Source organism: Danio rerio, chromosome 21, assembly GCF_052040795.2.
Source record: "Danio rerio strain M-AB ecotype USA chromosome 21, GRCz13ab, whole genome shotgun sequence".
NCBI classification, from domain to species: Eukaryota; Metazoa; Chordata; class Actinopteri; order Cypriniformes; family Danionidae; genus Danio; species Danio rerio.
Genome location: NC_141041.1, coordinates 23,453,874 through 23,467,415, shown reverse-complemented (window position 1 = coordinate 23,467,415; position 13,542 = coordinate 23,453,874). Strand labels below are relative to the sequence as shown.

Sequence of the window (13,542 nt, the reverse complement as noted above, 5' to 3'; positions counted from 1 at the left end):
TTAATTGGTACTAATGGGCCCAAAGTGTGCCAACAAAATATCCACCCCACCATTACACCACCACCACTAGCCTGAACCATTGATACAAAGCAGGATGTGTGATTTTTTGCTGCTGTTGCCCATCCGCCTCAAGCTTTGAAATGTTGATGCTCTTCTGCATACCTCGATTGTAAAGAGTGGTTATTGGAGTTACTGTTGCCTTTCTATCAGCTCGAACCAGTGTGGCCATTCTACTCTGACATCAACAAGATCAGCATTTTCTGAAATACCCAGACCAGTCTGGCACCTACTTACTGGCACCCCAACCATGCCACATTCAAAGTCACTTAAATCACCTTTCTCCCCCATTCTGATGCTCGGTTTGAACTGCAGCAGATTGTCTTGACCATGTCTACATGCCTAAATGCATTGAGTTGCTACCATTTGATTGGCTGGTCAGAAATTTGCATTAACAAGCAGTTGGACAGATGCACCTAATAAAGTGGCTAGCGAGTGTATACAACATAGGCTCTTATTAACTATAGTAAACTGCTAAACTGTGATAAATATTGTAGACTACAAATTAGATTGAACTAACTGTGGTGTTGTACTAATATATCTATAGTGGAAATTTTGTTTAATTATCCTACTAGCTTGGTATCCTGTGTGACCTTGAGGCTCTAATAATGATAGCTTTTTGCATGTTAACATCATGTGCACCGGCTGAAATCGTTTGGCTGAATTTGTCCTATACTTCAAATAATAGATTAGCCGTGTCACGATCCTGAAGCCAGAACATAATGATAATAAACTGGCATGAAATGTGAGCTCAACACTCTGTGCTCGCCAGATAACACATAAACTGATGAGTATCGTAAAAAGGTGCACATTTTGAGCTGGTCTTGGATGACTTCGCTTCTCCTCAAGGTCATTAGCGTGACTGTTTTCTAACATATGTTCCAACATCTGTTATAGGAGGGCATTTAGGTTTACCGTGCCAACTGCTGTTTTTCTGCAATATTTATTCATATTCCCATCATGCACTGCTTTGCCCCTTTCCAAGGATTCTCGCAAGGAAAGAAAATCTATTTACCGTAATGTCAGTGCTTTGTGGTCGTTTTTAAGTGACCCCCTATGGCATGGTCATTTTTACCATCTGCTCTGCACTTCAAGCTTGATCTCCATGCACTTGCAGGGTTGAATTTAAAATAATTATGATTAATTAAAGCAGTGATATTTGCTGAAGAAAATAGGGTACATCAAAATTCACAGCATTTACTACCCATAGGCCATTCCCTCTTTTTAGCGCAAATATCTAATCAACCAAGCCGCGTTTCCACTATCGCTCCTAAAGCGTGCGAGCCAAGGCCAGTCGCGTTTCCACTGTCACTTTCGGGGCCTAATCGGGCCAAATCGGGGCTTTCTTGGGGCCAGCGGCCAGCCTTTTTCGGCCCGCCGAATACCTTGGGCCAAAGAGGGCCAGCCAGGGCTTCGGGGCAGAGTGAAAGGAGAGGCGGGCAGTTTTCCGATCGCACACGAGTACATGCGCCAAACACATAAACAAACAAATAAATAAGGAAAAGAAAACATCTGGAACAAATTATAGGCTGGGGTCTTTTTGCGTATGATCGCCCTTATGTTTCTCTTTTAAATGTAAGGCTGTTGCATAAAATAATAAAGTAGTTTTAATTTATAAGTGACTTTTCTTTGCTGCATCCTCCTTTATGTTTTAATAAGGCATAATAATCTTTACACCATATTAAAGACACAATAGACAGTAGGTTTTCGAAAGTTTCTGTAAAGTTTAAAAGGTGTGTTTGTGTGTTTAGATGCCTGTGTGTGTGTGTGTGAGACCGAGGAAAAGAGCACTCCCTTGATAGCTCTGTTGATGCCGCGAGCGGCTTTTTTCTTATATTTTTTTATTGTTTTTATTTATTTTGGAGATAATACACTATATGAATACAACAGAAAACAATAAACTTAACAAATTTCATATCAACTTTTGTAGGCTCAAAACAAGTGTCATATCTAGATAAAATAGCCAAAGCTATATTGAAATAATTTAAAGAATTACAAATATCAGATATAATAAAATCACATTAAATAAATAAACCAATATAAAACTAACAAAATCTAGCTATAAAAATTAGGTACTATATCAAACTGCCATATTAAACTTAATATTAAAAAGCCATATTAAACTTTCATTTAAAACTTTATTAGTGCATAGCTGCTGAGCGCAATGAAATATAGGCTATATTTTATTATGTGCTGCTCTTATGTGCTGAAACACTGAACACTTTCCTTTACTTAAGATATAATAAGCAAGATCTTTAAATAAAGGTAATCACCTATTAAGTGTCATAAAGCCTATAGGGAAAAGTTTATGTTTCAGTTCTCTCCGGAGCATTTAACATGAATGTTGGACAGTGTCTGTCTAACTGAGGGTGTTATAAACTACATTTCATATCGAGTTAGTAACAGAGAATTTTATATATGTGGTTTTATATTATGGATGTGTGCGCTCCCGGCGCTGGGTCCCTCGGTTAGAGGCAAGACCACTGGATTTCGATGATGAATGAGAACAAACAGGCATGTGCGTATAGACATACATTGTACTGCTGTACAGTAACGTGTCATTTGTTTGTTTTGGTTGTCCTAATTTTAATAGTTTTGTGATGATGTGGTGTGCTTTATCTGCCTGTTTCCCGCTGAAGTGGGCGGATTGAGTGACGTTCGATTCGGGGGACATTCTGGGGGCGTGGTTTGCGTGACGCGCTGCGAGCTACTAGCCCAACAGTGGAAACGCGACATGATTTCGGCCTCATTGCTTAACGTCCCGGGTGATTGGCCCGGCCTGGCTCGATAAAAGCCCTGGCTCACACTGGCCCGATAGTGGAAATGCGGCTAATGACATTGCAGCAACTCCAATCATTTAGGCATACAGAGCACACTTGCCAACACTCAAGTTTTTCCCAGGAGTTTCGTGTACTGTAGAACCATCTCCCGCCACCCTCCCATTTTATTATAACTCCTGGAACCCCCGGTTTGCCAAGCTTTGTATAGTATTCGATCACAGTGACCGCTCGAAACCCGCTCCATAATACAGTTACTAACACCATAGTACATTTACTAACCAGGTTCTCAACAACAGTGTTATTTATACACATCACCCCAGAACACCCCACCCCCGGTCTCCCAGATTTTCAGGATCAAATGTTGGCAGGTACAGTATGATGTAGAGAAGTGCGACATCCAAAACTATACATATAACCTCATTCACTATTCCACAGGTATCAAATCCAGTTCCTGGAGGGTTGCAGCTCTGCACAGTTTAGTTCCAACCCTGTTTCAACAAACTTACCTGTAGATTTCAAACAAGCCTGAAGGACTCAATTAGTTAGATCAGATGTGTTTTATAAGGCTTAAAGCTAAACTGTGCAGAGCTGCGGCCCTCCAGGAACTGGATTTGACAACATGTGCACTATTCCCAATATTAGTACACTAGTCCACTTAAAGTGTGAATGAGCACTCAGTTCACCCGAAGGGATGCGTATTGGGTTGTTTACTAGTTATGAAACAAAGCATTTTGATAAAAATGGTAATTTAATATATTTAGAAATTTACACTAATAGGATGCTACTGTGGACGGCCTGGTTGGCCATGTAATTTCATGAAGCGTGCAGACTCTTGTAGCGAATAATGGGTGTTTGTATTTTCTAGCTGTTGACCACTAGGTTTTCAGACACCACACCATCAAATAGTTCACCATTTAAGAGTATAGGGGTGATTTCAGAAACAGCCAATGTGTAGACGATCTGTTCAAGTTTAAACCAAGCATCAGAATGGGAAAGTGTGTTTTATAATGTGCCATAATTGTTGGCATTTCAGAAATGGCTTATCTACTCAGATTTTCATGCACAACCATTCCTAGGTTATTACAAGAATGTTTCGAAAAGGTTACAACCAAGGTCTGCAGAGGAGCATCTGTGACACAGCAACTCCAACACTGAAGCCTTTGTGCTACAGCAGCACATTGGTGACACTCCTGTCAGATACTGTAAGAAGGACTCCTGTAAGTAAGGACAACAGAAAAATGGAAAAGCGCTTTATGTTCTGATGAGCCTTGGTTTTTGCTGTGAAATTCATTTGGTATAGGGTTGGAATTTAGCATAAGCATCATAAAAGCATGGATCATGTGTTGTATCAGGGGTTCAGGCAGTTACTGGTATAACAAAAAGGAACATTTCTTGACACACTTTTGGCCCCTTAGTATCAATTAAATTAATTTATTCAATAAATAAATAATTGTTACAGCCTACCTGGATATTGTTGCTGACCACATCCAGGGACCCATCTTAAGGATAGCTGCATGTTCATCTTAAACATGACAATGAGTACACTGTACTCAAATATCCTTCACAATTGAACAGCTTTGTGGTGTGCTGAAATGGGAGATTCATGTGCAGCTGACAAATCTGAAGGGACTACATGATGCTATGGACCAAGATTTCAGAGGAATCTTTCCAGCATCTTATAGAATCTATGCCATGAAGAAATAGAACAGTTATTAAAGAGCCCATATTATGGGTTTTTGAAAATTCCCCTCCATGTAGTGTGTAACACAGCTCTAAGTGAAGTGAAGTATCCAGCTAAGGCTTAAATCTGTAAGAATACAGTGTTTAAAACTGTTGATTCATCTATAAAAGAGTCGAATCATAGTGCTTCAAACGAGTCGCCTTGATACCGACTCATTAGGTGTTTCGCCATGACGTACGAACGAAACAAAGTTTTTCACGTGCACGCGCAAACCCGGGAGATTTCAAACCTGAGGCCCCGCCCTCTGACGCAGTAACCCAGACACACACACACACACACCCACAAACACACGCACACCCACAAACACACGCACACAAACATGCCGGTCGATTGAAGTCACACTGCAGATGGATATATTGAGTCTCTACCCAAAGATGAAACATCAGCATTATAACCAAGCAGTTGGAAACTTCTGGAAGCTACATGCTACAAAGAATACTTCATCTGAGTTTGTTAAAGGAAGGATCAGTAAAGAGTAACTGATGGACGTCAGGATGGGTTTCTTCCTACATTTCTCAAGTGTAAGTACGTGCGGTTAAAGTTGTTGCCTCGTTTACTCTAGCTTGCAAATGTATTTGGTTGTGATTTGTTACTTGTAACCGCGTGTACTGTATCAGGTTAACTGGATATATTATCTTATCGCGTGCAAAGTCACGTTAAAAACGCGACGCGTGCTGTTTGTTTATGGAGCTCCGTGCTAGAGTTCTGCTCCCGCGATTTATTCGGAAATGTATTTCCGCGCCGCAGAAATCTGGCGCGGGGAGAGAGAGAGAGAGAGAGCGAGAGAGAGCGAACGAACGAACGAGCTTTGTGTACTTTGTGCTGTGTGTGTGTTTTTATCCAGACAGCTTGGCTGTCTGGACTGTATACTGGGTGATATTTGGTTGTGTTCTCCGCTCTAGCGGGACCGGGCGCGGCGGGCAGAAAACGGAGCGGGTTCTCAGGCTAAAACCTGGCGGGTGCGGGCTGAAGCGGGAGCGTTGTCATCCGGAGGTGTGTGTGTGTTTTTGTGTGTGTGTGGTATGGCGAGTACACGACTGTCTCCTTCGTTCGGTTATCCGTGGCACTATCCACTGGCCATAGTGTGGCAGCTAAAGTCCACGCCTACACTATCGAGCGTGTATGAACTGTGATTACTTTTTAAATTGCTGATTAGCTATTGGCCATTTCCCTCTCTGACTGAAGGCAGTCGACCAATCGCGACAGACTGTCATCGGTCCAATCAGCGCAGATTAGCTCCGCGCTAAGGAGGGGTTTGGGAACAAATGAATCACTGGACGATTCATACAGGAGTCGCTGGGATAATTAGGTAAAAATAAATGCAGATTATAAGACCATGAAAGTGTTTTTTGACCTTGCATGCATATTAGACTGTTGTTGGAGACCCTTACAACCAAGATATGACCTTATTTCATGTATAATATGGGCTCTTTAAAGCAAGAGTGGTCTGATGCAGTACTTTTTATGGTATACTGTGTGTTCATATGGTCTAAGGATTTAAATGAAGCTTGGTTCCGATCACTGTTATATGCAAGTATATAATGGTTTCAGCAAATACTTTACAGACAGTCTAGCTGAGTAAACAATTTAGTCAGGTCTGTAAAACAGGTAAAAAGTTTAAATTGATCAGGATTGTTCAAAATATCATCATTTGACATCTGCAAGGAAATAATGTTTTAAATAGGGATGCACAATTATTTGAAAAAAAAGTTGCGATCTCGATTCTACCCTACACACAACCTTAATTCTGCTTTTCTATGATTCAGCAAAATATATTTTCAAGGTCAGGAGAGAAGCGTAAAGGCAGTCGCACCAGTCTTCACATTGTTTTATACACGTTGCTCAGCAATATGAACACCTCTAAATGGTCTTAAAATTTTCATATGTCATTTCTGTCTTAATGTATTCGCGCCTGCAAAATCCTGCTTGGGCTGACGCACTGTTTGTATATTACTGAGAGGAAGCACGCATGCCTGCCAATGATGCCTCAAACATAATATTTGAACTTCAGAATTATGAATATTTGTATTCTGATGCCATCACTTCACTGTGAATTAACAACCAGGAGATTTAAATTCTAAGTCCAACATTCCAAGTCTGTGCAAAATGTTTCATTTTAATCAACAGTAAACCTACACATAGGCCTAATATTATTAGTGTTGTTTTTCCATATGTTTGAGAAATACCAATAATAGCCAACTTAATTTAACCTTTATTTTACATCTAAGGAATCGTGAGAAAATTGTGATCTTGATTAAAAAAAAAAACAAAAAAACATTATTCTTATTTTTGCCAGAATCATGCAGCCCTATTTAAAATTATACAATGATAATCAAATCTTCACTGAATATTTGGTCAGATCATGTGCTGGAACTTGGCCAAACTGGATCTTGTGGACTCCAAGTCATTTCTATTCTGATTCCGGGAGTTTTCACTCGATTAACTCACCCAAATAAAGACACCGAAGGGCAATTTCATGTCCATTAATATTTTACTAAAAAATGATCAAAATAAATATTTACAATTTTAACATATTAACCTAGTAAGGACACCACGTTCATCACAGCATTAGAGACCATGGGGGCAAAAAACCTAAGCCACTGTCCAAACACACCGATCTTCAATATGCATCAGGATCATATTGGTGTGTTTCTGAGACATAATGAGAATAGACGGCAGAGAGGAAAGAGAGGGAAAAACACAATGAAAGACAAACATACCGTGTGCTTGAGTCATTTATCGAGACGAGGGGTCGTCAGAACAAGAGGGACCATAAATTGCACTTTCAGTTAAAATGCAAGTTGAACAGAAGTAGGCAGAGAAAGATTGATTCGTTTTTCCATTACCGATGTCCTGAAGCCTTGAAACTGTCCACATCCTGTTTTATCGTCCAGATGTCCGTTGCTACAGTTTCTGGAGAACATGCTGAAGGCCTGAATGAGGTTACACAGTGTTTTTTTTGTTTATAAAAAAAAGGCCAAAGCTGAACTCTGACAATGGCTCTCACGATACAAACAGTGTCTTCAGAGGTCAGTGTTCAGAACACTTTCTATTCTATTTCTATACAAGTTTGCGCAATTGAGTTCGATTAGTTTCTCGTCCAGTTGAGTTTCTTTATATGATTCATAAAGACATCTGCTCTAAAATGAATGGACAAACATTTACAAACTTCTCAAAACCATTTTTTCCCCCTCCAGTAATCACATGAATCAAAAATAAAATATACTTCTGTGGAAAAAATAAAACAGTCTAAAGGGTACCATGGTCTACAACTGCACAGTGATTATGCAGGGCATGGCTTGGGAAAGAGCAGCGGCTGAGATGCACTGAGAGTGTGTGCCACATTCCCGAGAAACATGGGCGCATAGGTCACTGGCACTGATAACATGCCCATGTTATTAAATCCATAGAAGTTCATGTACATCTACATATATCAAATCTTTTTTAAAATCATTTTCTAACCATTATTGCGATGAATCCGTTGTCTAAAGATGATTTAAAAAGTGAATTACACTTTGTCAACTACAGAATCGGCTATTTACAAATTCATTAAAAAGCAAGCGAGTTGTACAGTCTTCTATTTACAAAATGTAAATAATTCATTTTAGGTATGATTTTATAGAATATATATTTATATATATGAACTCTTCTTCACAGTTTATTTAATAAGTATTCATTAATACTATACTCGTGTCAATAATACCCTCTCGGGCAAACAAATGCCCATTTTACATTTATGCTAAGATGTGGATTTGTGGCGTTTCAGTTTGACGAGGATTATGGCAGAGTGTTAGAACAAGCAGATCTTTTTTTCCACCCAACATTTACCAAGATTCAGTTGAATTTGCGTTTTTGTGGCACCCGCTTCACCCTCAGAGGCATCACAAGTTCTTTAAATGTACATGATGGAATCAAAAGTCAGCGCGATAACCATATCGTCCTAACAGTGTAATATCTTCTCCCCAGAGTGTGAAGCCACCAGGGGTCTTGGTTCCTTTCGAAAACTACCTTGTCAGCACAATTGCTCAGCTTGATGGCGTCATTGCTGTAGGGTCGGTGTTCTGATGTCTGTTTTGCGGTCTTGTGGAGTTTAAGGCACTTTAATGTTTTTGGTTTTCACGGTAAGTCGGATGACACCAGAGCCAGTCCGGAGCTCTGCCGCAGCGAGGGGCCGGAATGAACAGCCTTTGGGCAATCAGGAGTCAGGACGCGTCCGTTCTCACCCACGCTCCCCGTAATGGACAGGCGCGCCTTGTTCCGCATGGCTTCGGTGAAGGTGAGCTACGTCCAGAGAGAAAACAGAAGTGGGGACAAGGAGAATGCAAGTCAGAGGTGCGTACGCAAAAAGCCAGAGCATTATTATTTGAATGAGTGCACATTATCAGCAAGCACATACAAAACACCAGATTATGACACAGTTCAGCAATGAAGCGTCTTGAATGCATCTGGTTTAGTCCTTTGGAGCCAAAAATGAATTTGAATTCACAACTTGGGGGTTTTAAAGACTATGCCTAGGGATTATCTTTGGTTTTGATTAACTATTCTTTACTCGAGATGTGTAACGCACCGGTGTGTGAATATTTATGTGCAATCCAGATACCTCGGGTTTCGGCATGCGCAAATATGCAAATGCATAGTGAAGAAGCATCTGGCACACTCCTGTGGAGCCAAAAATTACTTGAAACTGACAACTAGGGGGCTTTCAATACTCTGCTCAATATCAAAGGATCATCTTACCTATAATTTATAACTTGATAAAAGTTTTGATACAAAATTGTGCAGTTCATATACCTTGGGCTTTATCATTAGCAAATATGTAAATTCACAACAATGAATCATCTTGGATGCACCTGGCAAAGTTACTTGAAATAGACAACAAAGTTTTTTCAAGACTACACCTATGGTTGAAATAATTGTAAGTTTGCTTACCTATGCTTCTTTACTCTGTAAGAGAGATTACTTCTCTGGTGTTTAAATATGCAATTCAGGTACTTCGATCTTTAGCATGCATAAATATACAAATGCATAGCAAAGAAGCATCTCGAATGTATCTGCCATATTTTTGGAGCCAGAAATAGACAACTTGTCCGGGGGATTTAAGGACTATGCTTAGGAACAAAGGATTGTATTAAGATTTGCTAATCTATTCTTGTTGACTCAGTAAGAGAGATTCCACACTGCTGTGCTGAGTGATTACAAACATGTGTCGTCCAAGAACCTTAACCTCTCAATTCATCTAGCATAGTCCTCCAGAGCCTAAAATTACTAGAAGGTTTTCAAAACTACGGTTATGATCAAAAGATTGCCTTAAGCTTTAACCTTTCCTGTCTACTAAAAAACCTTTTTTGGAGTAGAGATTACAAACGAGAGATTACAAACATGCAGTTGGGATTTCCCAAACTTTAGCATGCGCAAATATGTCATTGCATAATGATGGAACATCTTGAATGCATCTAGCACAGTCCTTTGCAGACAAAAATTACCTGAATTTGACAACTGGCTGGGATTCAAGGCTATACCTAGGATCAAATAAGTTTTAGTTTAACCTAACTATTCTTGCTGACTTGTCAAATGAGTTCACTGCATAAATACTAGGTACCTCAGAGTCAATGCACCTGGCATAATCTTCTGGAGCCGACAATCAAAAGAGGTTACCACACTAGCAAGTGATTTCAAATGTGCAGTTTGTCTCAGTTTTCAGCATGCGCAAACATCCGAATTCAAAGTGATGAAGCATCTCGAATGCATCTGGCTAAGTCATTTGGACCCAACGATGATTTAAAATCAACAACCAAAGGTTTTTTAAGACTGTGCCATAGAAGGATTGTAAAGGATTGTCTTAAATATATTCTTCACTTGGTAAGAGAGGCTACTGGTGTGTGATTACAAATGTCTGCAGTCCAGGTACCTCAGTCTTCGGCATGCGCAATAATGTTAATGCACGTCTCTGATTCAGAGTACACGTGGTGGAGACAGAACAAGGACATCACAAACACAAGAAGCTTTACCACGGGCTCACACACGGCAAGCTACGGCAGCGAAAACAGAGGAGCTCCACTTACGACTGCCGGCCACCTATGTACATCTGACCTCCTACATCTCTACTCCTTCTGTGGCGTAGACGTTGTAACCCTCTCTATATGTTGCTAAACTCTGAGTGCTGTGGGTGGGACTGGGCCCTGGTGAGGGATGGGGGCTGGGGAGGGGGACGGGACTGGGGAGAGGAGAGGAAGAGGGGCGACGTTCAGACTGTTCCACCTTCATTCTCTTGGCCTCGTTTCGGGACTTGTAGCAGAACTCGATGAGGGCCACCAGCATGGCCAGGCCCAGGCCCCCGACCAGAATGTAGAAGACCCCAGCCACATTACTGAGGCTGAGGGCCTGTGAGCTCTTGTCCTGGATGTGAGAGGAAGGAAAGAAACAGGAAGACAGGAAGTTAACGGGGTGGGAGTGGTGTACACTTACATACACACACACACACTCACATACACACTTGCACTCATTGACTAGTCTAAATATCTACTTGCTACCAAACACATTCACTCACATATACAGTTTACAGATGAATCAATTCATATCCTCCAATCAACCTCCTAAACTAAAAGGCTGATGTTTTTGTGGCGACTTTGACACACAGGCATCAGTGCTTTGACAGGGTTCTAATTAGTATGTAATTACAGGAAATGTCTTACTTTTGGCTGTACTTTCAAATGGATCACTAGCTCCCTGTGCAAGTTCTCCAATTTAAATTCTTGCTACGTTTTAGCTTATCACCATGTGCGGTGCGTTTCTGGCTCCACAAAATTCAGGTTTGCTTGGCTTGTCATGCAAAAAGACATCAATGGCACGCTCGGCTAAATAAACTTGGGATACCTCCAAAAGCCCAGTCACTTCCATTCCTCTCAGGTACTACAGTAGGTGTGTTATCAAAAACAGAGATCTCTAATAAGACAGTTAGTGTGGAGAAGCAGGGCATGCTGGAACTATCTTGCTTGGTGCACGTCTAAAATCTCCCTACAGATAAGCATGCGCTAGATACTGGTGACTCTCTGCCTCACTGAGCATTAGACAACAGTGATGGTCCCAGACTTATGGAGACTGACCTTACTTCCCGAGTCCTTGGGTCCACACTCGCCCTTATCGTACCACCATTTGTTTTTCAGCTTGTCTAAGATGCCTGATTCACTCAGTTTCAAAACGGCAAGGTTTACGGGGGTTCTTCAACCGCGCAGAGGAATGTAACACAAATAACATAAATAACATCATAGGACATGTTATTTTATGTTATTCACTGATAACAGCTGACAGAGCAGTTGCACTGGCAAAGTGACCGAGCCAAGGATCCCGTTGTAGTACATGTCTCTGTGCTCCATTTAGGGGCCTGGCACTGGAGCCACAGACATATGAACGGGACCTTGTTCCATCGCTTTAGGTAACGGGCGCATACTGCCACGGCCTGTTTCTGTACCAACGCTGGAGGCAATTACTGTTAAACCACAATTATTGGCATATATACCGCAGGAAGCAGACTTTCTGTGTTCCTCTAAACTGTTATGAATTTCACTTATGACTTTGAATCGTGTCTTTAATACGTAATCATGATGGGACTCTGCAGCAACACTGCTTGCCGGTACAAAATGCAGCTAATGCACCTCAGGAGGAGAAAATCATTAACTAGAGGTAAAGAGATGCCACTAGGTAAAGAGAAGAGGAAAAGTTCCTTGATGAATGAAAGAAGATCAAGGAAGGAATCTCTGCCTGGTATCCAGGGCGAATACTTGTGCTTTGACAGTAATTGCGTTCCTCTTTCTCCTCAGGCTAAATAGGGTCAGGATTAAGGTCAGGTATGTGATTGCGCCCCGGCAGATGCTCCCGTTACAGAGGAAACTGTTTACCCGCGTTGGTTGACATAGTGGCTAACCTTCTCACCACCTCCTCCGCTGCCACACTCTCCTTTGTCGTACCACCACTTGTTTTTCAATTTGTCCAACAGGCCTTGTTCATTCAGTTTTAAAACTGCCAGGTTAACTGCACTTCTTGAAACGATAAAACATAGTTTGTCAGTAGCAGCAGTTTGTCATAGTTGAGCAGAATCCAATCAGGTTAAATCAAGAAAGAAAGGGGTGGAAAGCTCTATAGATTAGTCACCCGTTCCCACCCAACTTCCCCTTAGAAAACACGAAAACACCAAACCACGGAGGACAAACCTCTCTTTTCCTGTTTTCACGTTAATTCACACCAGCCTTATCTGTCTACTCGTACTGCACACCTCCAGATGGGGGAATGGAGAAATCAATATCTGCTCTCTGCTTTTAAACCCCCCTCCCCAACCCTATTAGCTAGCCTTATTTGCCATCTTCATTCGTCCGCTTTACTATGTGCTCAATATTGCTGTGAGATGTGCAGAGGGACCTCATGATATTGAATGCCTGTTACTTTACCTATATGCTGTTTACAGACAGTTTAAATGAGCACTGTAGGTTTAAGCCTCTGAAAGTGCTGAATGAGTTTGATCTTGTTCCCCTAAGCCTTGTATTCCCACCCTTGGTTTTAGTCATGCGAGAGCTGGAAAAACAATTAAACACCATCTTTCCCTGCTGTTCTCAGGATGGTAACAGTTCTGAGGGTAATGGTCTGCTAATTTAGGTATATGATGTCGCACACACACAGTGGGGTTCAAAAAGTAAAAGACCACATGAAAAATACCAGTATTTAGCATTTTATAATTAAGCAGTACAAATTATAATGCTCTGTTATCTAGATATTTATACAGTGCTCAGCATAATTGAGTACACCCCATTTTGGAAAATGTTATCCATTTCTCAGTGAATATATTTTAGTGCATTTAAACAAAATATCTTCATTAAACAGATATATTTATTAAAATATATTAACAATATTTTAGTCACCAAGCATATTTAGAAATCAAAAGATAATGCAATTAAATTAAAAGAAAATATCGCA

The 13,542-nt window shown here is 40.8% G+C and overlaps 2 protein-coding genes and 1 long non-coding RNA gene across 13 annotated transcripts in view; 1 reads left to right on the top strand and 2 right to left on the bottom strand.

Moving 5' to 3' along the window:
- Nucleotides 1-13,542, top strand: part of LOC147838831 (odorant receptor 131-2-like) — a 1,093,102-nt gene that overhangs the window by 563,638 nt on the left and 515,922 nt on the right. The window lies entirely within an intron of this gene.
- Nucleotides 2,989-6,834, bottom strand: LOC141379866 (uncharacterized). 2 transcript variants are annotated; one of them, XR_015520331.1, is made up of 3 exons: nt 6,717-6,833; nt 6,038-6,325; nt 2,989-4,679 (listed from the first exon to the last, which is right to left on the bottom strand). It is a non-coding gene; the product is annotated as an uncharacterized LOC141379866 (long non-coding RNA). The 2 variants fall into 2 exon arrangements; XR_015520332.1 differs by having other exon boundaries at nt 3,321-4,644; nt 6,717-6,834.
- gria4b (glutamate receptor, ionotropic, AMPA 4b) overlaps nt 7,051-13,542 on the bottom strand; it is a 201,234-nt gene continuing 194,742 nt past the window's right edge. For 2 of the 9 annotated variants that reach the window (XR_015519488.1, XR_015519490.1), the window contains exons 14-17: nt 12,500-12,614; nt 11,682-11,796; nt 10,837-10,974; nt 7,051-8,859 (exon numbers count right to left, since the gene is read on the bottom strand). Coding sequence is in view for 7 of the 9 variants with exons in the window: in XM_087299324.1 (XP_087155450.1) it covers nt 10,672-10,974; nt 12,500-12,614 (418 nt within the window). In the remaining 2 variants the exon portion in view is untranslated. 9 annotated transcript variants of the gene reach the window in all.